Source organism: Annulohypoxylon maeteangense (assembly GCF_022496945.1).
Source record: "Annulohypoxylon maeteangense strain CBS 123835 unplaced genomic scaffold GGS22scaffold_14, whole genome shotgun sequence".
NCBI lineage: Eukaryota > Fungi > Ascomycota > Sordariomycetes > Xylariales > Hypoxylaceae > Annulohypoxylon > Annulohypoxylon maeteangense.
This window is the reverse complement of record NW_025953261.1, coordinates 119,880-144,844: the sequence shown is the minus strand read 5'-3', so window position 1 is coordinate 144,844 and position 24,965 is coordinate 119,880. Positions and strand designations below refer to the sequence as shown.

The 24,965-nt window shown below is 46.4% G+C and overlaps 8 protein-coding genes across 8 annotated transcripts; 3 read left to right on the top strand and 5 right to left on the bottom strand.

Annotated features, from left to right (window-relative positions):
- Window positions 1-438: 438 nt before the first annotated feature.
- On the bottom strand, window positions 439-4,859 carry GGS22DRAFT_39747 (uncharacterized protein). Its single transcript, XM_047966979.1, has 5 exons — window positions 4,348-4,859; window positions 4,174-4,269; window positions 3,470-4,113; window positions 3,297-3,420; window positions 439-3,220 (listed from the first exon to the last, which is right to left on the bottom strand). The coding sequence occupies exons 1-5, from the start codon at window positions 4,595-4,597 to the stop codon at window positions 822-824; spliced, it is 3,513 nt and encodes a 1,170-aa protein (XP_047816555.1). The 5' UTR covers window positions 4,598-4,859; the 3' UTR covers window positions 439-821.
- Window positions 4,860-9,729: 4,870 nt separating this feature from the next.
- Window positions 9,730-10,444, top strand: GGS22DRAFT_168573 (uncharacterized protein). The gene has a single exon (XM_047962184.1). It carries the CDS (start codon window positions 9,738-9,740, stop codon window positions 9,951-9,953), a length of 216 nt encoding a protein of 71 aa, XP_047816553.1. The 5' UTR covers window positions 9,730-9,737; the 3' UTR covers window positions 9,954-10,444.
- Window positions 10,023-10,444, bottom strand: GGS22DRAFT_39737 (uncharacterized protein). The gene has a single exon (XM_047966978.1). The coding sequence runs from the start codon at window positions 10,301-10,303 to the stop codon at window positions 10,091-10,093; it is 213 nt and encodes a 70-aa protein (XP_047816554.1). The 5' UTR covers window positions 10,304-10,444; the 3' UTR covers window positions 10,023-10,090.
- A 2,642-nt stretch (window positions 10,445-13,086) lies between these two features.
- GGS22DRAFT_168568 (kinase-like protein) lies at window positions 13,087-14,910 on the bottom strand. The gene is made up of 2 exons (XM_047962183.1): window positions 13,792-14,910; window positions 13,087-13,735 (listed from the first exon to the last, which is right to left on the bottom strand). The coding sequence occupies exons 1-2, from the start codon at window positions 14,521-14,523 to the stop codon at window positions 13,208-13,210; spliced, it is 1,260 nt and encodes a 419-aa protein (XP_047816552.1). The 5' UTR covers window positions 14,524-14,910; the 3' UTR covers window positions 13,087-13,207.
- Window positions 14,911-15,212: 302 nt separating this feature from the next.
- Window positions 15,213-17,800, bottom strand: GGS22DRAFT_168565 (uncharacterized protein). The gene is made up of 7 exons (XM_047962182.1): window positions 17,366-17,800; window positions 17,000-17,310; window positions 16,831-16,944; window positions 16,413-16,777; window positions 16,334-16,357; window positions 15,995-16,285; window positions 15,213-15,940 (listed from the first exon to the last, which is right to left on the bottom strand). The coding sequence occupies exons 1-7, from the start codon at window positions 17,599-17,601 to the stop codon at window positions 15,587-15,589; spliced, it is 1,695 nt and encodes a 564-aa protein (XP_047816551.1). The 5' UTR covers window positions 17,602-17,800; the 3' UTR covers window positions 15,213-15,586.
- A 461-nt stretch (window positions 17,801-18,261) lies between these two features.
- Window positions 18,262-19,631, top strand: GGS22DRAFT_39696 (uncharacterized protein). Its single transcript, XM_047966977.1, has 2 exons — window positions 18,262-18,596; window positions 18,730-19,631. Exons 1-2 carry the CDS (start codon window positions 18,479-18,481, stop codon window positions 19,269-19,271), a joined length of 660 nt encoding a protein of 219 aa, XP_047816550.1. The 5' UTR covers window positions 18,262-18,478; the 3' UTR covers window positions 19,272-19,631.
- Window positions 19,632-21,135, top strand: GGS22DRAFT_39694 (uncharacterized protein). The gene has a single exon (XM_047966976.1). It carries the CDS (start codon window positions 19,991-19,993, stop codon window positions 20,714-20,716), a length of 726 nt encoding a protein of 241 aa, XP_047816549.1. The 5' UTR covers window positions 19,632-19,990; the 3' UTR covers window positions 20,717-21,135.
- Window positions 21,136-21,413: 278 nt separating this feature from the next.
- On the bottom strand, window positions 21,414-24,963 carry GGS22DRAFT_195502 (muts domain V-domain-containing protein; the record flags this gene model as incomplete). Its single annotated transcript, XM_047965677.1, has 5 exons — window positions 24,048-24,963; window positions 23,765-24,000; window positions 23,113-23,712; window positions 22,631-23,057; window positions 21,414-22,549 (listed from the first exon to the last, which is right to left on the bottom strand). The coding sequence occupies exons 1-5, from the start codon at window positions 24,673-24,675 to the stop codon at window positions 21,414-21,416; spliced, it is 3,027 nt and encodes a 1,008-aa protein (XP_047816548.1). The 5' UTR covers window positions 24,676-24,963.
- Between the last annotated feature and the right edge of the window lie 2 nt (window positions 24,964-24,965).

The following is a 24,965-nucleotide window of genomic DNA, read 5'->3' as shown; positions in this document are numbered from 1 at the left end:
GGTAAGACGGAAGGATTTCGCTAGTATCATGAAATACCGATAGTCCTGCGCCTCACGCTCTGGCGTCGTCTGCCACTGGCGACCCAGACCCGGCAGATGAGCCGATCCGAGGTATGTATGTAGGTAGCTTTGACTGTATACCTACCTGCCTAGGTACCTAGATATGCATGCAGAAGCATGCAAGCGTCGTCGTTCGCAATCCCGGTAAGATTAAATGGCTGCATATAGCGCTATTGCTGCAAAAAAGTAAATATCAGCTGCACACCTCGGTCCTAGAAACTTGTTCCTTGCATAGATACCTAGGTAGGCATAGAGAAATCATTTATGTACCTACCTAACTGACATGTAAGTACCTAAGTAGGTAGACGTTCGTTCGAAAGCACCGGCGTCGATACTCGCGATACGATATCTGTTCTCCTGGAAGACCAAGCTGAGGTAGACTAGATCCTAAGCTAAGTTCCCGGTAAGACTGACATAGCTCAGAAACGAAAGGGCTCTGCATCTCACTCCGCGTTGAATCCTTCCCAAAGTTCCCCAATCTCTGGGCCTCGGCTTCATCCTCGTCGATCATTACTGCTAGCGAATCCGATAGTTGGATGAGCAAGCCTATCCATCACAGTCCTAACCCAATTGGTCACTGTGGTCATAGGGCATGGGTTAATATCGTTCAAGTTCCTGATATTCGTTCCAAGCTTGTATACACGAATACAACGGTCGCGCTCGTAGCACATGATATCTTCCAAACTCCTCCCTCATTTCTTTCGTTCCATCGTATATACACTACCCATATATTTCACATTCCGCATTCCACATTCCTAATCCTAGTCCGAATCCAAATCCATCTTCTCCCCTCGCACCGGCGATATCGATATCGCCTTGGAGGAGGAGACGTCGATTGCCCCTTTTGATTCAGCCCTACCCTTTTCATCTGAGTCCTCTACCGCAACGACGATGCTCCGTTCGTCGCTCTTTTGAGGCGTCGAAACCCTGTCTTTCAATGCCTTTGGCGTTGTAGGGACGATGACGTTCAGAACGCAATCGTCCAAATGCTCGTAGAACTCCTGTGCCGTCGAAAACCGTGTCTGGCAAATGGAACACTTAGCATCGCCACCATTCCGAGAACTGTTTCCAGTGATAATCATCTTCCGGCTGTTAGGGGGGGTCTGTTCAACATTGTGCACGGCCGTTAAGTGTCGTTTAAACACATCAGCCCTATTAAATGCCTTTTCATATGCTGTCCCTGGCCCTGGACAGAAAGGGCAGACCATCGTGCCCTTGTAGTGTGTTAGTGCATGCCTGTTTTTGTCGTATTTCCGGGCGAACCCTTTCGTGTGATATTCGCAACTTTCTATAGGACACTTTTCGGGCCGTTCTTCTTGGTGTGTCAACATATGTGCTGCCAAATCTTTGAACACTCGACCGCAATCGGGATGAGGACACCGGTTCCTATTGTCCTCGGCCTTCGGTATGACGGGGCTACTATGCGCAGTGCTATCCAGGGACGGTGCTATTGAAGGTGCCAGTAACGGCCCTTGAGGGGGGGCTGGCGCAAGGCGCGGAGCTTCCAAGAAAGACGACTGGCGTGGCAACGCATATTCTTCCATCATTCTTACGTCGTTATCTTCTTCTCCGCTCGACGTGTCGTTCTCGTTAATATCGATCGACTGCCGTACTTCTCGCATCCAGTCCTTCAAAACAGTCATCGGAGGCCAATCGCCACTAGCTTTGCCGCTCCTGTGTGGGTGAAAATGCGCTCTCCGTAAATGAGCTGCTGCATTGTAATAAGCGCCGTATCGTTTCTGCGTAACGCAAGCTTTGCACTTCGAGAGCGGTATTACGGGCTGCGGAGAGTTAGGACTTGCGTTCTGAGGCTCGGTACAGACCCATCTCTTGACCAAAGAGGCGTGCTTGGCATCATTGTGCCTTCGAAGTTCGTGTTCGCCGCGGAAACCCTCGGGATATTCGTTACACTTGGTACAAAATACGCGCCGAAGAGGTGGCCGTTGGTAAGAAGTCCTTAGTTTCGAAGGAGAGCTAAGACCTCTCGCAATTGCGCGTGTAAAGACAGGGTTCTCTCCTACAGTATGCCGCCTCCCAGGCTCAGGAGTTTCTATGGCATATGTTGCAGGCAGCATTTCTTGATCGTTTCGATTTGCCCAAGGGTCGATTGGACGCCATTGAAAAAGGGGCTTCCGAACATCCCCAGCTTGGCCCACGGCGGAGGGCTGCTGGTAAGAAACGTGCCGATAAATAGGTGTTCGTTGTCTAAAGAAACCATTAAACCCAGCATTACCATCTAGATAACCGCTTCCCAGGCCGAGGAGGAAATCTCTTGATGAGCGAATGCCCAATGCAATCCAGTCGTCCTTTCTAATAGCCGAAATAGTGGTAACAAATAATACACGATCGTTCCCATCCAATTCCTGAGGTGGATCGTCCAGCATCATCGGCGTCGACCAGGCGAATATGCTCACCAAGGCCTTGTAAACGCTATGCATAGCAGTGGCACCTGCGGACATAGGAAAACCAGCTTGAGCCTGGGGGGTCAGGGTTCGCGACGGCGTAGAGATCAGATCGGCCAGGATCGTCCTCACAATACTAAATATACAAAGCGAAACGAAAACAGCTAGCCAACTCTTCGGATCCGAAATAACTCTTCGCATGGTCGTACTCTCGAACGACTGCAGAAATTGAACCATGCAATTATAAATCAGTCGGTTTCGTCCTTCGTAATCTATATCGTCGGGCGAGTTTTGGGCGTTTGTCACGTTAGTTAAGTTGACTTCGGTTCGTATCGACGGTTCGGGCTGCTGCAAGTCATAGAATAGTATCTCCCTGAGAAGTAATTTTGCCCGATGAAGCACAGGATATGTCACAGCTTCCAGTTCCCTACTCTCCGACATGAAGCCCGTCAACCTGAAAAGTTCCCAAAATTGAAAGGGGACACCCTCAGCGTTCCAGCTGGCTGCTAGCACCTTCAGGACAGGCGGCGGCTTATCCTTAGGATCTTTCGAATAATTCGCCAGAGTGGGATTAGGCATTGGTAACGATGCAAGATCTTCAGTCCACCAGAACCCGTCGTCGAAGTCTATATGTGACTTCACCATATCAGACATGGTCTGGCTCACTAAATATGTACGTTCGAGATATTCGTTCATATTACGCCGCCTGGCTAGGGGCGAAGTGACAGGCGTGTGCACCTGTCTCGGCGACAGGGCTTCTACTTGAGATGTGAGTACTCCATCTTAAATATATATATATAGATCAATCGGTATTGAAGGAAGAGGGGGAAATACCTGGTAGCATATAGTCAGCTAGCGCGACCAGAGGGCCACGATGGCAACCAAGTACACCCCAAAACTCGTCATTAACAGAGTTAGGCGGTTCAGCGCAAAACGCACAGTCGTCTTTCGAATCGCACTAATCAGGGTAAGTAATAATCCGATCTATAGGAACTGGGTTTTCATACCGGCTTCGCCTGAACCTTACAGCGGAGGCACGGCCCAGCGTCGCGTGGCAGTCTAAGCTCGCCTATGGATTCAAGCCTTCCGTGTCCGACTCTACTTCGCTTCAGGGGCGGAAGCAAGGAATCGGGTTCGGAATCGACGGATCCCCTAGGCTGAGGAGGTATTTCGTTCGCAAATGGATACCCAATCGTCGATTCACGCCGGTCTCTCGGTTGGTTGGCCGTGGCTAGTGGAGGTAGAGAGGGAGGGACAGAAAGTCGTGGTAAAGTAGCTGGAGAGCTTCGGTTTATATGATCGGTACTAAATAGCCGCGACGACGCTTGGTCTGAGAAGGTAATTGGGGGAATAGTACCCACCGAAAGACCGGAATCTCTCTTTGGGGGACCGGCATGTTGTTTTATATGTTCGTCCCGGTCTTCGGTGTTGGAGAAGCCGTATATATAATACACGCATCGGTCATCCCAACATTTAAAAGAAGCCTGGCGTCTAGAAATTAAAGGTATCGTCTCTCTCATCCTCCATCCCCGGAATATGGGGTCATAAAATGAGATATTCTTATCCAGCCAAGCATCGTAGCCGGACGGTGCATCATCCTGACCGTATAACTTCAAGGCATGCAGAAATTGGCCGTCGTGAAGGTCTAGACCTATTTGCGACAGGGCGTACGTTAGGTAAGGGATGGATACTAGATGGCTTAACTACATACCTTGGTCGATTAAGAAGCTCTCGATGCATTCGCATTTATACTGCAGCGCGCGGGCTTCCTCGACTTCAGATAATATTGGAACGGTCCCTGGCAGGTCTTGGATTACATATATCAGAATTCCGTCTAACACCAACGTCGCACTACGGGATTAATATTAAAATGGAGGCAACTCACTTTGGTTCTTCACATAAGCCTCCAGTGCTCTAAGCTTCCGACGGAGCATGTCCAGCTCGAGCTTACTGTTAGGGAGATACTTGGCTGGGAGTAGAGCCGCTAACTTCGCCTGGATTTCAGCTTGTTGCTCGAACAGCTGTCTAATCGTGGGGTCCAAAGACGGGTCAAAACCGGGTGCGACTTGAGATTCCCGACCCTCGAGCAGGGAACCGCGACGGTCGAGTCGAGGCTCTAACGAGTCGGCGGCCATCACTCCTCCTCTTTCGCGCCTCGCGCCAAAATCCAGGGTCGGGTAACGGGAAGGTTTCCGAAGTTATTAATTCCTCCCTTAGTTAATTTTTTTTCTTCTTTATTTTCTTTTTAATATGCTCCTTTTATAGCTCCTGAGCCTTCGCCGCGCATATATATAAAATACGGACCGGCGACTGTGCCGCAGAAAGCGGGCGGCAGGACTAGGGCTGGGCCGCTCTCCGCCTCGTCCTGCTCACTCTTCTCACTTTCTCTCGCTCTCGCTCGCGCGCAGACTCACTTCCCGCTTGCGCGCGTGACTTAGCGGTAAACATCAACTGCGGCTTAATAAGGACGAAGAATCAATCATAAACATAAACAAGATGTTCATGACGGAAACGTCGGCCGAAGGGTGGAAGGGTTTTAGAGAAGAAGAAAAAAAAGTTAATGACTGCGCCTCGTGACGAAATGAGCCAATAGCAACAGCAAATTTTAAAGATTGGCTGCAGGACGCCTATCGGAGAGACTACGTTCGCGAGGGGTGTGGATGGTGAACTTTAGAAGAACATCTGGCCGACTACTTTTTTTTTCTTATTCTCTCTTCTTTTTTTTCCTCTTTCCTATCTTCTTGTGTGTGGGGGAAAGAATTAAAAAAGAGAGAGAAAGGGAGGGAATAAAAAGAATTGCTTTACTTTTTTCCGAAGAATTGTCTCGGTATCAGGAAAGGGTATCAAGGAAAGAGAGGAAGAGAAGAGAAAAAAAAATGAGATAGTAAAGTAACTTGGGTTTGAAGGTAAATTGGCTAATAACTTTTGGGGTCGTCGCGATCGATGAGAAAGTAGACTGATAGACAGGCATTGACAGGCGAGATACCTAGTACTAAGTAAAAAAAGGCTGGCTGGCTAGACAAGAAGGTGGGGCGACCACTACAACGGCAGATTACACACACATGGAGCCTAGCTGCACAATTATTCCCAGGGAGATACAAGAGATACAAGAGATACTTACAACATCGAATGCGAAAGAGAGAGAAAAAATTGGGAAGAACAGGCCAGCTTCGAATGTGAAGTTGGAAGGGGGTGCAAGCAGCGCAAGCAGTGCAAGGTGTAAAAGCAAGGTGCAACGCCTTACAGGGATTATAGCTCCCGGGCTGCCGGGGTATTCGGGAGGTCGGTGCGGAGCGTTGACACTTGACCTTCGACAGGTAGGTACAGCTACCTAGAATCAGGGTACCTATCGCATCATTACTTTCCTCATACATACCTGGGTACATACGTCCGGGTATGTAGGTTGGTAGCCATGGAGGTCATTCGGAGAAGGAATTGTAACTTTTAGCTACTAGGTACCGTACCTAGGTAGGCAATTACCACTAGGTAGGTATGTAACTCATGCAATATGCAATATGTAATGTCATCATCACCTATTATCATCTACTAGGTATCATCATCTACCTAGTAGTACCTACATGTAGGTCGTATGTATGTATCATATTCTATCTACTATACGAATCTGATCGATCTATAGGATTTGGGATCGTAAGCCTTGTCCAATGTTAACCGTTGACGAATTTCACTTCCATCTACGTACAGTACAGCAACTAGCTGAAATAAGAATGACAGCGACAAGGCGAACAAAATAGTACGTATGTACACAATAAGATCATCGATGCGGATGTGGATTCATATGTGGATTATCAAAATGGAGACGGCGTCCCTTTATTAGATAGTGCCAATATGGTGCATAGAATCGTACTTGCCTCAGTTAGGTACCGAGTACCTTTATTAGTCTTAGGGTCTTAGGGTCTCAGGATAGCATTAGTGCCGAGTAGTAAATTAGTATGTATATAATATACTGCGCACCTAATAAAACAAGAGGGACGAGAGACAAGACGAGAAATAAAAATAAAATAAAAAAGCCGAAAGCCGTTGTGGTGTTGGTTATAGTCGATTATGCTAATCTAGACTAATTCTGGACTAATGATCCAGCTAAAGCCTCGACTAGGTACCTGTATACATAATAGGGTAGGCGACTAATAAGATGGGGTTCTTTCTTGCGTCGTCTTTCTTCCGACAACGTGCTACTGGGACGGACCACCGTGTTAACTACTACCTTGATAGCCAAGGGTTACACATACGATACTATCATGGCTGTGCTTCTGGTCGTAATCATAACGAGTGCACCTTCTATTCCCCATACGGATATATCATATCATATATAGTACGTTTCTACATACTATGTAGTTCATACTATGTAACTAGCTATGTATGTAAAGGTCCCCGGGTACTTGAGATAAATACGTGGATGTGGACGTGGACTTGGACTTGGACTTGAACTTGAACTTGAACTTGGATCTTAGACCTGGCTTCGTAAGTCGAGTGCTTCGGTTACGCCATCTATCCCTTTCTACTTGGCAAAAAAACGTCTTACTAGATAGATCTAGATACTTGGTTCACCTTCGTCGGCAAAACGATAGTGAGCACTAATAAAGAGTACATAGTAGCAGTGCTGGAAGCACGCCACCTATCATTATCCGAATATCTTGATTCAGGCGGCTAAGCATTGCTTACGAACGAGGGTAATCGAGTCTCCATCCCATCAAGTCTCCAAGTGGGATAAGCCGAGAGCCATTGGACACATATGTGGATTATAGCGTGAGGTAGTACGCGGTTTGCATCAACCGCAGCTGCATGCATGTCAGGCGGGAAACTTTCACAGTCCCAGAGCTGGCTCGGCTGGATGTCCAGCTCTGGCTCGAGTCCATGCTGATCACTGTTAGTGCTCACAAAGTGACTGTAACTTTAACAATGTTGAGCTGTGGTACGGTGGCACAATGATATGAATGCAGAAAAGAGGGAAGAGCAAGAAGAAAAAAAGAGTTGACCGGGGGGGTATATAAGGACATGGGCCAATGAACGATACCACCTAATCACGTTACCATCGACTCCATGCCAGTCAGTTCCTCTTATCTACTATTTACATGCCTACCTACATACCTAGTAGGTAGCATCTACATAATAGCTAGCCGATGGATAGGTACCTAGCAGCCTAGGTAATAGGTATTAGCTTCTTCGGCGTAATAGTTCTTAACGACGTTAGATGTAAGAAGAATGGATGAGCTATACTATACCTAGCACGTGCCGCATGTTGCCTGAGTTCTCATACCACGCCGTATAAGCCGAGCCATCAAGTTCGAGACGGTCTAGTCAGATATGGGATCTGAATAGGATTCCCCCATTCGAGCTTTTTGGATAAGAGCCGGAGGATGGCTTGGCATGGGGTACCCCTTGATAGGTCGGCCGAGGACCGCCAGTAAGAAGTGGGTGCGGCAATCAGTATGCAGTATCTTCTTATGCTTATTAAAAGATGCAGCCTGCAGTCATATGAGTTAGAGTAGATATGTACGTAGTAAGTAATGATGGCAGGGCTTTTATCAGCACCTTAAGCAGCTGATAGGCAGGCTTGCCCGGTCACTTGTTGAACAGATTTCCTCGGGGGCACATCCGGAAAATCTTCATACTTACAGGTATGTGTATGTATGTAGGTACATGACATCCATAAGGTATGTACATCCATGGATACATTACCTACCAATAGAGAGATCTCCAACAGCCCCCAACTTCGAGGATTTCGTAGCCAGTAAAGCCTCAGCGCCAGCGCATAGTGACCACCCGACCGCCTCAGCCCGGTAATTTACTTGCCGCTAATTACAGCCTGGCATCAGCTCAAAACAACCCAGTAACTCTAACGACACGACACTTTTTCCCTAACGGCACCACACCTTCCTAATTGGGACTAGTCAATTCACCACATAATTCAGCACAATTACCTAGTCAAAAACATCAGGAATGCCCTTTTCAGCTTAGTTTCGCGCACTAACTCTAATTTGTATTGTGTACTTCTAGTATTCAGCCAATAAGCGTGCGCATTACGATACTGATGTTGAAACTTGAGTAGTTTATTTGTTTAAATTTCTAAAAATTAGAAGAATATATGAGTTTATAGCGCGCGATGAGGCCAATTGATTGATATAGTTTATAGTCTTATCCAAGGGATAATCGCTGAGGTAATTGACAAAGTGCATTCGGATGAATAAGCAATTGTGTTGACGCGATGGGTATCACGTGGCTGCATCAACGCAATCAGTCGCCCATTATAAACCCTAATATAAGATTTAAAAACCACTGCACCTAATTGAAAGTTATATAATTAGATTCGCCAAGAGAAGACCTATAATATGATATCAATTTCATCATTACTTACACTGAATAGAAAATACTATTCAGATTCAAATATCGCATTATGTAATCAATGCGGGGCACGTGTGTATTACGTAATGATGTTACCGCAGTTTTGGGTTATGTAATCACCTTTTTCGAGGTATTCAAAACTTGAAAGTTTAAATGTATAAACCAATAATCAAACGAGAAAAAGCGGGTCAACACGGTAAATTTCATTTAACCAATGAAATTACATTACACTAAGCCTAATTGAATGATTGAAAAGTATTATGTTTTTTTGGTGCGATTAAAGTAATTGTGCTGAATTATGTGGTGAATTGACTAGTCCCAATTAGGAAGGTGTGGTGCCGTTAGGGAAAAAGTGTCGTGTCGTTAGAGTTACTGAAAACAACCGTCCATGTAATTTGTTTCGGCTGACCTTTCCCACACGCTCTAGACCATCATCCCACGCCCTTCTCTCCGCTTCACCTCATCTTCATTCTCATTTTTTTCCTTCACCCACCCTAATCTTAAAAAATGATGATTATGATGATGATGATGCGGTTGTAACCGGTTTAGATGAGAAATAGTCTTATCAAAGCAACATGAATTTCCCATAAACCATGGCGGGTAGGGTAATCTGTCTGAGGCATGATCAGACATCACCATCGTCAGGACGAACAGGGTGTAAGGTTGTTCGAAAGAAAATAGTAGAAAGGAAAAATGAAAAGAATACAATAATACTTACTCTCGACCCTAACTTCCAAGCCATGCGGGAAGAGGATCGGACGTCGACCATATGATCCGGCACATGCATCGACTTTTTTGCTGATCACTTCCCAAGATAGGAACGTCATGTTTCTTAAGTGCATTGATAAGTGCCGAGATGGTCTAGGCGAAACTTCGTCTTGTCCACCGTCGCCGTTCATTGGGGAGCAGGCTATTATGTGTGGGCTAATTGAGCGTTGCAGATGGGGATGCAGGCTCCATCTCTTGCCCTTTCTCCCTTTCTCTCCTCCGCTCGTTCTACTGTTCTGTGACTTGCCTCATAAGAGACATCCATCGACAATTCGATATACCTACCTACCTACCTGGGTCTTAGGTAGGTATCCTCCGCACAGATGCACGATACATGCTGTCAGAGACGCAGCGAGTGTGTAGAGTGTAAAAGGGTTTCAGCGCTTGATGAAACCACTTTCCCTTAATAATCAACGTATCGTCAACTCCGACTTTGCATTGCCGTTTAGGGAAAGCCGCTCAGCAGGTATTCCCCGACGCAGATCTTTCTGCATGTCGGGTTATAAAAGGCGGCAGAGTTGAGAGGTCGGCGGAGGGGACTGGACGGACTGGATAGACTGGAGGGATGAAAAGGTGGATGAGGTGGCAACGAGCGAAATCGCGTGCGCGCGAATGATAGAATTGCAAGGGCAGAGGCGGTCAAGAACTAGGCGGCATGTAGGCGACATGCAAAGCTCACCCAGCACCAGACCCAGCACCAGCACCAGCAGCATCAAGACCACTCTCTGTTCGAATCATGGTTCGCGGAACAAGCTCGTCACACCTAGGATTGCGCGTCGCCAAGAGCTCTCTGCAGGTGAATAGATGGATAGATTGAACCAGATATTCCAGATATTTCAGATATTCACTCATTGATGTATTGATTTGAAAAAAAAAAAAAAAAACCACCGACAAGATAGAAAGATGGTTTCAATCGAGATAGATCGAGAATATCCTCTAGAAGAATGGCAGTCGTAAGTATATACATAAGAGAATATGATGAACCTTCTACTAGGTAGTTCCAAGTTAGAAGTCTAATAATTTGAATGTTATGATTCCTCAAGTCAATCCATGATTCTTTCCTTTCAAATATTCCCCCAACCAATTTCCATGTATCCAGGTACGTATACATGTACCTAAACCTGAAGACCCTAAAGTTTCCCTTGAATTGTAGGGTCTGCCCCACTTTACCATCCCTCGTTTTGATTCTCATTGCAACTTGAAATATTTGAACTCGTCTGATTGGCCAATCTGTAGCAGTAGCTCCATTTAACGCCTTGAGATGGTTCGCAACTTCTTATCTGTGCGTTCGGAGCGCTGCGAAGCCTGCCGCTTCCTTCAGCTCTCCCCGTTTCCCGCTCCCTCCTTCTGAGTAGGTACTTTAGGTACCTAAAGTACCTAGGTACAGCTGACTGGTGTCGCGCATTAGGGCTCGGGGGCTATGATAAGGCGATAAGGCGATAAGGCGAAACGCGGCATTCCAACATATCGTCTCCAGGCCTCGTCTCAGCTTGCCTTACTCTCAGCTGGCCCCCAAAGTCTGCCAAAACATCCCCGTTTCTTGCGCGACAACAAACCATTAAGCTCGGCACTACTTCCTTGAGACAAGCAGAGCCGAGATGGTCATACATCAGCAACTTTCGGATTCTTGGTATTCTTGATCTTCTTGACTTTCTTGACATCTACGACATAGACGCTTGGTGATGTGATAAAATCGCTTCTCTTCAGTCAACGTCGAGGACTATCCACTTGGCGAACCTTGGAATGGAACAGGTTGAATCATATTTGCCAAAGTTGGCGACATACATCCTCATGAGATACACAATCTCCCAATATCTTGCTCGGCATGACGTTGTTGTCCAATAGCCCCCTTTGCCTACAACCTGGGCAGTTAGCGAGGGAATTCGCAGTTAGTTTCGCCTTTACTACGGGCAGTAATGTACCCTTACTTGCCTAGATATCAATGTTTTATAAGTTTTATCCCCCCATGCTACCAGTGTTTGTTTTCCCTCTGCTTCTCTTTAATATCCTAAGATGTGATTCTGTGTGTCCTACCTCACACAGATTTATCCTTTAACACTCTAAAATTATCTTACTTCCTTTTTCACCCTTAACCCCTTTTTATTACAATGCTCAGATATTTCTCTAGTCTTCTACTTCAGCTGCCTTGATAAATTCTCTGAGTCTTGTTTCCTCACAAGCCTTTTCGGCATTATCAAGACTCATGCCTTCCAAATGATTAACCTAGATGCTTCTAACTCAGGCTGCTTCTCATGAGCCCTTAATGTCCTCGCCATTCTCATTTTGAGGTCTTCTTCTTTTCCTCTTTATTTATTATTTTTTTTTTGGAAAAACAAAGAAGTACAACTATATTGAACGCAGAATATATGAGCTTAATACAGTTCACCTCTAACCGTTGATGACGACTTTGGGTATTCGCACTAATCGACCAACATCTATCTTTAAACTATATGCTCTTGGTGCCTACTATACCTGAACATTATATGAGGTAGAGAATCAACCGTAAACTATACGCAATATGAAGAGCTGATCGGTACCATAGTCTAGTAGTTCATATAGCCCTGTTTACATCATGGCACCTTGCCGCCTTCAGCATTCTCACCACCATACCCAAGCACATGTTGAGGCAAATCAACAACGGAATCTAAGTGGCATCGGTGCCCAGTTTAATGGTACTAAGGTGGATTATTCTGGCATGTCCTCGGCTTTGGATACGTTTCTGGACATTCCTTCGACGGCTTCACCCCCTTTGAGGGCAGTGCTTGGACGGAATGGAAATACCGATAATGCTAGGATTCATCTTTTAGGATCTGATATTATTATAAACCTGTCTTCTGGGAAGTACAGCTGAAGTTCAAGGTGACCCGAAGAGGAAAACAAGGTATTCGCACATACTTGGCTGGACGAATGGAGAAAAGGCTGGTCGTCTAATGGAAAAGGTGATATCACATTTTTGGTACTCACACACCATCATCAGTCATTGTATAGGTATACATGTTTAACAAACAAAAACATACACTCAATACCGATACCACCTTATGCTGTTAGATGGATTGCTCGTTAAGATAGGTTAGTGATAACGTCTATCAACATTGGCTGAATAGTAAAGTGTATCAAGATATCAAAGTTTACCAAGGTAGATACTAGGTAAGTAGGTACCTTACAGGCAGTCGAAGCAAAGAAATGAAACATAGATAGTGTAGAGGGTTAAGATAGCAAATAACTCAGCCTCGAGTCTAGCCTTAGCAACTCGTCATGAACAGAAACATAGCCTTCTTCCGGGACCCAAGACCCACTAAAGGTGGTCCGGACAGTCTCACCCCTGACTCGGTACCCAAAAGCAAATCGATACCTACCTAGGTATATAGTCGTAGTTGTTGTTTTTCACTACCTGATACTTATACTTGTAGGATGTGTAGCATCTAAGTATGCCCCAAATAATATATTCGGCGAAGTGAAAATTTCGTCGCGTATAATCTCAAGTATAACGGAAACATCATTACAAGATCGTTAATTCAGATGCGCAGTAGAAGTTCTCCAAGCGCATCCTCTATTATAAAGTGGTATCTACTACAATGCTGCCATGAATACCCAAGCGCCTCCTTAGAAGATTGGATCTATTTCAGTTGCATCCATCTTTTTTCTCGTGGCGACAACTCTTTGTCAGAAGAGTTTTCCGCACTCTTGATCGCTTCTCTCCACCCCCAGTACTCTCCTAATCTGATCTCGGCATACTCGGCATAGTCGAAATCGATGTGTGAAATTGTGGCCTGGATCAAAGCCCATATTCCCCAGTAGAACCCAGGTACACCGCGGAATATATCAATTTCAGCCAGTAACTTCTGCGTTTCAGCTTCTTCGTCTATGTTGATAGGCTTATCGGGCAGTAGACTGAAATAAGTATGAATGTATTCCCGAATAAATTCTAACCGCTGCGCACGTGTTGGCAACACGTTGTAGTCGCAGTCAAAGCCCCCCCACTCCGCGAAGTGATTTGCCAAATCAAAAGCCGCGGGCGAGGGGGTGGCATACTCGTAGTCGATGAAACTGACTTCCTTCTGCTGTTCACCCCCTTCTTTGGTGTATGTACTTTGAGGCTCAATAATGACATTTCCACTCAGGAGATCACAATGTGCAAAGACAAGCTACGGATGGTTAGCGCTCGGAGTTACTGCTGGGGCTGGCCGATGGTGCCACTTACACCATTATCTCCCAACCCAGGCCGTTCGCTCAACTCCTCGATGAGCTTAGTAAGCTCCTGCTGGAGATCTGCTTGCCTAGTACGTTGAGCCTCCGTATCGGTAGGGAGAGCAAATATCCACTTTTGCATAACCGTCCATACGTTAGGAGAGGGCTTCCCGGGTGCGGCATGGGCAATGACCTTATCACGGGAAGCATTGGCATCTCCATTGACGCCGTTAGTTAGTGGGTGTGCTTCATATATGCAGGGAACGATAGCATGCCACTGTGCTAGTCGCCTCGCAACGGCCAAATATATCGGTGATTCCCTAAGGTCGGCGGGCTGTGTAACTGTGCCTCTGATATAACGGTATATCATGCCGTTATCGAAGCGAGCAAGCAACTCCGGAGCCAGGTCGTGGTTCATGAGGAGCTCATGATTTTGGGTCTCTCTGTGTCGGTCTATGAGCACGTCGGTCCCGTGTCCGTATGCTCGGAGTAAGACTGCTTCTTTGTCTACTTCGTCTTTAGACAGTCCTTCTTTCTTATTGATGGCCTTTAATAATGTGTTTGTGATGCCATCTTTGAATGATATGAATTCGATTTTGGAATCGGGACTTGACCATTCAGGACGTAGGGCGAGGATGAGGGCGCGGGCGGAGGAATCAGGGTTCTCGCTGTCGTATGAAAGAGGAATGTGTCGCAACTGGCCAAGTTGACCGTTGGCAACTCCATTCGTATTTTGTAGATGCATAGTGTTTAACTATTCGATCGATTACTTGTTGGTTTGTCCTGGACAACTGCATAGGGTCATAAGGGTTTCGTAAATGTAGGGAAGTTGGGATTTCAAGGATATTTTCTTTTGGAGTACGTTCAATTAATAGGAACGGGTTCACCGCCTAGTGCGCAAGTGATAGACTATCATAGGTGGATAGTGGATGCGTCGCAAAGGATAGCGATCTAAGAATCGTCTAACTTTCAAGCGTTAGGCAGACACATTATCGTGGGGGATATGTTGTACGGAACATCGAATTGTTAAGTTACTACTAGGTATGATGAAGAAAGTCATAAGCACACTTTATGTAAAACAGCAACGCAAACGTCATTGCCCGTGCAAGTAAGGCGAGGTGCAGAAAAAAAGGTGGTGTAACGAGATGCGCGAAGGAAGTGATCAACGAGAAAGCCGGCTAGTGTTAGTGGTCAGGGACCAACTAATAGATGGAACTAAAATCAGGGACAACAGGGGTTAGCTGCAGCCCTAGAACACGAATCTTGGGAACTGCGTGGTGGCAACTTCCCAACGTTTCCTTTCTCGATAACTAGATGTATGTACCTACTACACGCCTGCAGAATCAAACACCCAATAGGTTTGAGACGAGTTATAATAAATGATATAAACAATACCCGGTAGGCAGGAAGGCGAGGGCAAGATATTCCTATGTCATAAAATTCCATACTTATTAGTAGCAGCCTAGATAACACAACAGGGTCACGAGATCAATTGCCCCTCTAGTTCCAAAATAGCCTGGTGACATGTGAAAGCGAGTGTTAACAACGTTCAGGTGACGAATTCTTTGAATCTATCCAACCTTGAACCTTCTAATAAACCTCAAAATTAGTAAGCAACCTAGGATCTAAGGTTTGCAAGCAGGGATCCGTATAAACCTTCTATAGGCGTAGGTAGCTCATAACAGGTACCTACCTGCCTATATCTACAGGAACAATTTCAACTAAAGTTACATGATTTGTGCCACTAATAAAAAACACCAAAAATGGCACCCAAACTGATCCGTACATACATCCATCATTCATTCTCACTAATCTTCGTCTCCATTGTTAGGCTTCCATCCCACTAGCGCTTTCATGTGTCGCAAAACGTCATTGCCACGGTCTAGTATAAACGCCGCCCACTCGTCCATCATATCACTAAAGAGCATAAGTAGCCTGCTGAAGAAGAACAGGCTCACGAAAGACACGCTCGCGATAACCGCAAACGCATACCAGTACGTCTTGCCTGTCCAGTAGATGTACAGATCCTCGATCTGAACCGAAAAGTAGCTCGTCATAAAACTAATCGGTAGGAAGAAGACGCTGAGCTTGGCTAACAATGTGGCGCTTCTTGTGAGCCTAGCCGTTGCCTGCGAGTCTTTCTGTTGCGTCAAGTTGAAGTACTGTCCGGTAATTAGCTTTGTTCTCATACAGAAGAACTGGTCGTCACTCCTTACCGTTGTCGATAACGCGGCTATCTCCTCCAAGTAACCTTCGATAGTGTTCAACATAAGGTACTGAAGTCGATCCCTTAGCCTATCAAATCGACTCAGGGCAGAATTCGTTAGGAACACTTTATGATCCGCATCGAGATGAATGCTCTGAGACGAATCCCGTCTACCGACAGCCATTATCTTACTTATGAGATTCTTATAATTCTCAAATAAGTGCTTAAACTCTCTAAGATCCTTGCTCAGATAGTGCAACGTAGGTATGATCTCAGAACTCTTAGACACCTTGCTTCGACGCTGCAATAATTAGTAACGACTCACCTATTCTCAAGGAGTTCAACCTACTGTACTATCTAGAATTTTGTGAGTCTTAAAGCAACGAGTATTAGCAACGTCCCTTCGATGACACGAAAATTCGGCTCACCATCTCATCCAGTTCCTGTTCCGCGGCTTTGAGAGGGCCAGCTGCAACATAATCTTCGAATAGGTAGTAGAAAAGATTGCTTGTTCCTTCATCGGCCAGACTTCCTGCTTCACTGTTACTGAAAACAGACACTCCCGATTGTGTTCTGTTGAGATCTTTCCGGGGGTTAGGTAGCGACTCCCTGACTGAACTTTGAGCAAGTGGATTGGTTTTGTAAAGGTCGAACCCTTTAGTGGATAACTGTCGAAGAATATCCAAGATGTGTGCTCTCATCGACTCGAATTCTTCGTTACGCCAGCTTTCCTTGTTCTCCTTTTCCGGAACTGGCTCGAATAAGGGTTTCTCGTGGATTGATAAGACGGTGTCTATCTATAGCATTAGCGGCTACTTGACCATAGAATTGTAGCGTAGTACGCACGATTATTGCACAGCGCAAGCCATTGCCAATGTTTGGGTGGCATGATGCTGATTCGTGGGTGCTCAAGCTCAGGTACTGGCCGCTTATGAAGCCAATTTGCTCCGATGCAGAAGGCTTTTTGAACGTGTTAGCGTGAAAATAGGGGTGTTTGATCTATAACATAGCGCACCTTTCTGGGTTTGATCCGTCGAGAAATAGTTAACGGTATCCTTCACTTGCAGATATAGAGCTATGCTGTCATTAACTTCTGCGGAGGCCTGAGGTTTCGAGAAACTGCCATTCGTGGCTTCCCCTTTCTCCAAGTCGTTATTCGATCGTTGATGATGGCGTAGGGCGATCTTTCTCCTATGGTTATGCCGCCGTGTCCCTTCTGGTTGTGATCTTGGTGTAGTCATTAAGCCAAGTAACCTCGGCGAGAACCCATATTTCTCGCCAATGGAGGTCATAGTATCTCTTTGCGCACTGGGATCCCATACATTGCTATGATCACAATCAGTATATACGGCGTACCCGACATCTGCATCCAGTAACGTACATCCATCGGATAGGATAATCCCTGTGGTCGTCGGGGGCTTGATTAAGTAGTTGGTTCATCTCGTCATCATTCACGTCAAATGCGATCCGCGCGCGTTTGAGCCCAAATTCGACTACGAAATTCTTGCTTTCCTCATCTCTTACGTGTTTTTCAGCCTTCTGAAAGACTTCATATTGATCAAAGTCTTCAAAGGCAATCGCGATGCTCGCTGAAGCAGACTCGTCGCCGGACGCCATAATGGTAAATAAGCAAGTAATCTGAGACGAAGACAAATTACTAACCCCTACTACCTTAAGGAAAGAAGAACAAAAATCCGAACATGAAATGGAAAGGCATGAGGGAATCTGTGCGATGTTTTATCATTATTGAGACGAATAAAAATTTGACGAGGCTACGGTACTAGGTAGTTGATTTCGAATCTTGATAACATTCAGCTCTCCAACGCCTGACTCAAAGTCGTTCTCTTGAATACAAGGATTCGGTTGAGCAGGCGACACGCGCCGAAGATGCAGGTGACACGTCGGAATTGGTGGGGGTAAGTAGTACGGTCGGGGGGCTGTTATTAATGCTTAGTGGTTAACTTGGAAGCTGCTGAGGTCTCCGAACAGCGGTTGAGCGGGTAGTCCCATAAAGTTTACCTAGCTTTGACCGGTCGCCTGGGTACGACGGACTCGAACCTAAATCACAGCCCTGGAGCAAGTGCATAGCCGCTGGCCCGCTGCAAGTATAAAGATGGCGCCCGAGGGCGACTTCCCATGCACCCATACAGCACGCTCCTGAGGCTTGAACAAGCCTGCAGGCTAGCAGACTAAGTAGAGCTACTAATAGTAACTTACATAGTAGGTAGTTGACTCTTTCCCGAGACAACATCATTGATTGACTCACATCAATACTCCGAACTATTAGGTACATACCTAATATTTAATGAACAATACCCGCCTATTTCTGATGTAGAAGCTTATTCAAGGCAAATTTTACAGCGAGGCGTTCCAACTAATGGATGCCACACAGCCATATACCGCCGTACTCTCTTCCAACCCTATATTCTAAGACCAATCAGCACTCTTCTCTTATAAATACAACATCTCCAAATTTGCAGATTCTCTCGCCAACATGTCCAGTCTCGCCAAATGGAGGATCGAATTGATTTCGACGGATGATAAAGGATGCCATTTTTATCTCGACCAGTACAAACCATTCAGGCTAGCCGCCTTAAAACAAGATCCAGATGGTAGGTTTGCTTAATATTTGTAGTTCATTTAATATATATTCATCTAAGTGATACGTGTTGGAGTGTTGGACTCTTTTCGGGGGCTGATAGCTGACCCATCCATGCTCGGCCACTTACAAGTTACAACCAACAGCTTTCGGTTCGACTTACGATAGGGAAGTCAACTTCACTAAAGACGACTGGCTTAGCCGCATAAAGAACCCTCTAGCTAAGACATTCGTGGCCGTGCGGCCACACGATGGAAGGGTCCTGTCCGCTACGTCATTAATTGGACCTTTGCCGAACCCTGACCCATCAAGCAATCCGCTTCAAGTCAGTACCGAAATGAGGGATGGTGACGATCAACACCACAATTATGGCAATGCCCAGGTCTCACCACTATCATTTCAGGTTTCTGGTGTCTACACCACACCGGAAGCTCGAGGCCACGGCCTCGCAAAGGCGTTGATCAAGACCGCATCGGAGCAGGCCATCAACTCCGCGAAGGGCCAGGACAGGCAGCTCTTATTGAGTGTCGTCGTATATGCATCAAACAATGCCGCAATAGCGCTCTACAAGAGTTGCGGCTTTATAGTCGACGAGGGAGGACCAAAGAGTTCATTCAATCCTCATAAGGAATCATCCTTCGAAGAATTAGTTATGCATTATCACGAACTCCATCGGTCTCCTGAATGACGGATAGCGAAGAGCAGATAGCGAATTTTACACAGCATTTCTCCCCTTTTAACATTAACATAAAGAATTATGAGGAAAATAAAATGAAGATTACCCCAGAGATCTTCTCAAGAAACTCCACCTTTCGTTGACCTAACCGTCCATCCCAGCCAACTACAGACGATGCCCTACCAGCGCAGTCTTGGCACCATGTTCAAAGAGGCAGCTTGTGACGTCTGCGCTCGCAGGATTGGCTCGCCGCGACCCGAACTAATTAAATGATCGCCCTGGCTCACGCACCGAAACCGACTGAGATTATCCTCTGGCAGGTCGACGACCCTAGCTCGCGATGTTTCACACTATGAAATTCGCCCGCGAGGGAGGATGATCCCGGTAATCTCCTACCCGCCAGCGGGCCTCGCTGCCGAGCCATTATTTTATACATATGGACCGCACGTCGTGAAATCCCGCGTGGTTGTATCAAACATTCCACGTTGTTTGCTATCTTCCTTCTTTAGCATCCACACTTCTTTCGTTCACCGCGTTTCATCGCTCGACATAGGCTTCGCCTGCCACCTTGAAGGGATATTCATTCATTCCATCTATTCATCCATTCATTCTCACCGTCACTCTTTTTGAAGTATAAAAGTTGTATACTATATAATTAATAAAACCTCCTTACAATCCTTACCTTTTAAGGTCCCAATACTATATCTCGTTCTATACTCCGAACAATCAAGATGTTAGCGAAGCAGCAAATCCTTTACGCCGCCCTCCTCGCCGGGACCGCGCAGGCCGCCGCCCAGTTCCCGACATGCATCACAAGCTGCGTGCGACAGTCCGGGTGCGCGCCCACGGACCTCGACTGCATGTGCAAGAAGGCGTCTGGCACCTTCCTGTCCGACGTCGTGATCTGCATGAACCAGTGGTGCGATGCCAGCACTAAATTCTCCGACCTGCTCGGGCCTATCCAGGCCAAGTGCGACGTACCGGAGACCGCCATCTCGTCCGCAGAGTCCAAGGCCGGCTTCGACACTGGCTCGGACTCGACCCCGTCCGCTACTTCGAAGCCCAGCTCCACGGGATCAGGATCGTCCGCTTCTGTGACCGTGATCAAGAGCGTTGGCGAGCCCAACAAGATCGACGGGTCCACCTCCGCGCCTCAGGTCACGGGCAGCGCTACCAAGGCTAGTAGCCCCTCCAGCGCCGTATACTCGGACTCGACGGCCGTGATTACGGCGACCCCTGCGGCTTCAGAGTCTCTTCTCGTTGCCGCCACCACTCTTACCTCTGCCGCCAGTGCCGCCAGCACCTCTACCTCCGAAGACTCTAACGACGACTCCAGCTCGTCATCTGATGGCAGCCCGGCCGGTGGCCACACAGGCGATAGTGGTGCCACCACGAGCCAAGCCTCTCTACTAGCTGCTGTGTTGGCTGTCGGTGCTGCTATGGCCTTCGGCTGGTAATCACCACCACCCCTATCCCCCACCTATCCTCTCCACGCATTTATTAGGGGAGGTCTGGGTTCTAATCTTCTATCTGTATGTATTGGGAGGAGGAAGCGATGCGCTGTATAATAGATACCCCTGGATGGACGCCTGGAATCTCGGCGAGCACTGTCGCACCGGTTGTTAGACAAATTACAAGCTAGAGTCGAGACAGGACGTGGTAAAGACGAGGCGAAGGAAAGTAATGCGTATGGACGTTTACGTCACGGGATGAGACTGGCTGTGTAGGCGTGTCGCGGTAATAGGGATAAATAAAGAAGCTTGATCCAATGGTCGTTTGGCCGTGCAGGGTTCGATATACAAACCTTCGATTAATGCCTGATATTGCATCGAACTGAATTATGAACAGGCCTTAATAATCAATCCCTATCTCCTCGCTGTCAATGTTCCATAATCAATATGGTGATTGGATTAAAGGTGTTCCTGCCCCTAAATGCCTAATGCATAAGTGTCTAGGTGTCTAGTAATGATCAAGGGTTACATTGAGGGTCATGGTGGATCTGAACGACGGTAATAAAACAGGCCTACGACCGATATTTTCTACTTTACATCGAGCTGAATTAACTACCTACATACCTACCTACCTACCTACCTAGTAGGTAACATGGTATAAATCTATGAAAGTAGTGTAGAGATGCGAGTATCGGAGATATGGCTAATATTTTGCTGTGGAGTCGTCGAATGAGGAGATTTGATCAAGAATCTGCCGATACTGGGTGCCCTGAACATTTATTCCATTGCTAGGCGGCGTTCTTATATCTTGTCCGAGGAAATTACGCGCAACAACTTCAGCTTCTTCAAGCTTCTGCGTCTCCGAATCCGAGAGCTTCGAGCAGGCGACTTCGAGGTCTTCGTTTCTGGCAAGCAAGAGCATAATAGATTCGGCTCTCTCAACTACTGCCTCACCAATACCATTCATCGCCGCGCAACGACTACCGAAGCTCGCGATACTTCGGCCCGACTTCAATTGGAAAAGATATGTTACTTGATCTTCCATGATTGGAGCATCGAAATCCAATCGAACATCCATATGCCCGAAGGATAGTTCTGGGGTGTCTACTAGAAATTGGCCCTCAAATATTTCGTGGAAATGCGTGGCTGCTAAAACCTTTGGTCTCTCAGGTCCGAGAGATGTGAAATGATCCAATACCGCTGTGACTAATCCAGCGCCATCTAGACTGTTGGTGCCTTTGCCAAACTCGTCTATTAGCACAAGGCTTCTGCGAGTTGCAAAGTTCATCGCAAAAGCGACCTGGCGTAAGTCAATGGAAAATGCGCTTTCGTTCCTTGCTACGCTCTCACGTGTAGCAATACGTGTTAGTATACAATCAGTTATTCCAATCTGCGCTCGCTCAGCAGGTACAAAGCAACCGATATGAGCCAGATACACAATAAGGGCGACTTGCTTGAGATATACACTCTTGCCAGAGTGGTTGGGTCCCGTCAACACGAGCGTGCTCGGGTGTTCTATCGAGTTTCGCTCGACTTCTGATGAATTTTCATTCGCGGCACCATCATCCTCATCTTCTTCAGGCCCAGGTCCACCGGAGATACAGCAATCGTTTGCAATAAACGACGGCACTACCAATTCCTGCAAAGGATGACGACCCCCTCGGATATGTATGATATTCTGGGCTGTCATTTTAGGCGCAACCCAATTATATTGTCCGCAGCCAATTGCCAATGCAAAGAGGCTATCAAGTTCGCCGAGCACGTCCGACGCTGCAATTATGACCTCCTTCTGTGCTAGGACTTTGATTGCGAGCTCATGGATTATCTCGATCTCTCGGTCTGGTAGGTATAAGCGAGTTCTGTTAAAGCAGCATAATATATAAAAAGATGGAAGATGGAAATGGGGGTGATGGTTCTTACCTATGATCATACAATATGCGTCTCCGAAATGTTCGTCCATTTCCTTCATTTGCCGATTCTTATAATATACACAACCCTCCGCCGTGAACATACGTTCCCATACATCATTTAAACCCTCACCATCATAGTTGCCTTTCCCCGTTTCTGGGTTGACTGAAACTACTGTCAAAAATCCTAATTGTGGGAAGAAAATGCAATTTTGCACGTATCTTCTAGCCCATTCCGGTAACTCGTCCCGTAGCTTTGCTATGACATTAGTCAGGAAGTGCTCCATTCCATCGTAGCTTCGCTTCATTTCATCTAGATTAGCATCAACTCCAAGCCTGACGGCAGTTCTTCCGCGTTCCATGGACTGCTCGAAGTCGATGGTCTGGCTAATAAACTCGCCTACTTGACAGAGGACAAGTGGTTGAATAACATCTATAACCTAATGAATCTATACGTTAATTCGTAGCCTATGTAGATCATAGATAATACCTTACCTTTCTAACGATCTCGACCTTTTCTGATCCTGGTAATGTCCGAAGTGAATCTCTAAGTCGCAAGCTGTATGCAGCGAAACGTTGTAGAGAAGCCCAGACATTATTAGCTATGGATATCTTACGACCAGGAATATCAACGCCTTTTTCCAGCAGAGCTACAACTGATTTCATGTTCTTAATTTTCTTGAGCTCGTTGCTTAGCTGTATAAGAGTCTCGGCATTCCCTGGTCGTAGCAAGAATGATATCGTCTTTTGACGTGTATGGATTACATTGATATCAGTGCTTGGTCGTAGGAAGATTTGGCGGAGCTTCAATTTCCCCTGGGGAGTACGTGCTAGGTGTTGGAATAGTCCGTAAACAGAAAGACTTTCCTTCGAACCAGAAGTACTGGGACCTCTTTGGTGACTGTTCGGGTGGTGCTCTGACTGTAAAATTTGAAGAGACACTAAAGTGTCGGCATTGACGAACATCGAGTCAAACAGAGTGAACATCTCGATAGATTTGATTCTGAATGCAACTAAAGAATCGGGGTCATTTGGTAAGTAATGGGCGGTTCTCCTCCGTTGAAGGTCACCAAGCAGCGCTCCAGCACAACCAATCTGCCGCATGTTAGAGGCACGGAAACAGATCAATTGGTTGACAAGGTCTAACCGTTAGCCGACTATCAAGGTTGATTGAAGTCCCGAGACGCATTAGACGAGCCTGCTTTGAGTTTTCTTCACCGAAACCATCAGCATCATCGACAACTTCGTCAACAATAGACGTATAGAGTACGCTCTGATGGCCGAGAGCTTCGAGGTTAAGCGCTAACAACTTCGTCTTGCCGACGTCGTAACGAAAGTCGGTAGAGTTGAGATTCCTCAAGATAAAGGCACTTCGTGAATCACCTATGAGGTGTGTTAGTAGGCACTGGCATCAGGAGCCTCGATCTTACCCCGGTTCCCATCAACGCCTTGAACTCTCTTGGAAAGGTAGCTTGCTAACGCCTCGGATGCCCTGGCAGATATGAGAATGGTAGTAGGGTTGACGTGAAGAAGAAGTGTCTCGACAAGATCAATACCCGACATGGCTACGTCTTCAAGGAGAAACATAGTCTCATCTATGGCAATGTAATAAGCACAGCCAAGATTGCCATTGTCTTTCATGTCAATCGCCATGATAACTTCTCCCAATGCGTCTGCATCTTCACTGGACAGCGCATCCTCAAGGGTTGAATTATCATTGTTCCCCTGGAGAGGAACCGAATTATTCGAGGATAGCCGACTGGATGGGGGACGTAGGGATAATCTTTGTCTTTGCGGATGAGGTGGGAGCTGAGGAGATGATTGATAGGGGGATATGATGTTTGCCGTGCTTGTACGGCTTGAGCTTCTTGGCTGGCCCCTACTTGATAAATCGGGATAATTAGGGGTAGCACGTCTTTGATTAGGAGTAGAGAAGACATGGCTATCCGTTGCTGATCGAGCAAATAATGAGCTAGACTGGGTGAAGCGATGAGTGTGAGTGGACTGTGCTGATGACGAAGCTCTCGATGGAGTTTGATATCTTTGTTTAGATGTCATGTTGCTCTAACATTTTTAGAAGGTTGTATAGAAAGAAGGCGTATGGCTATTAGGTATCCTCATTACCCATGTAGCATGTTGCAGAAAGTATAGGCATATGCAGGTTACGCTGAATTGAAGGAAATTTAATAGTATGTGAGGCAAGTTAGTTTCTTCGTTTTTGGCTTTTGGATTTTAGCTTTTCTTTTCTCAGTAATAACCCTTCACACATTCAATGTGGAAGGAGCAGTTTCGGGTTGAGGCGGATAGGAAAGCATCAACTTGCGAGAATGAATAAATCTTGTCTTTAC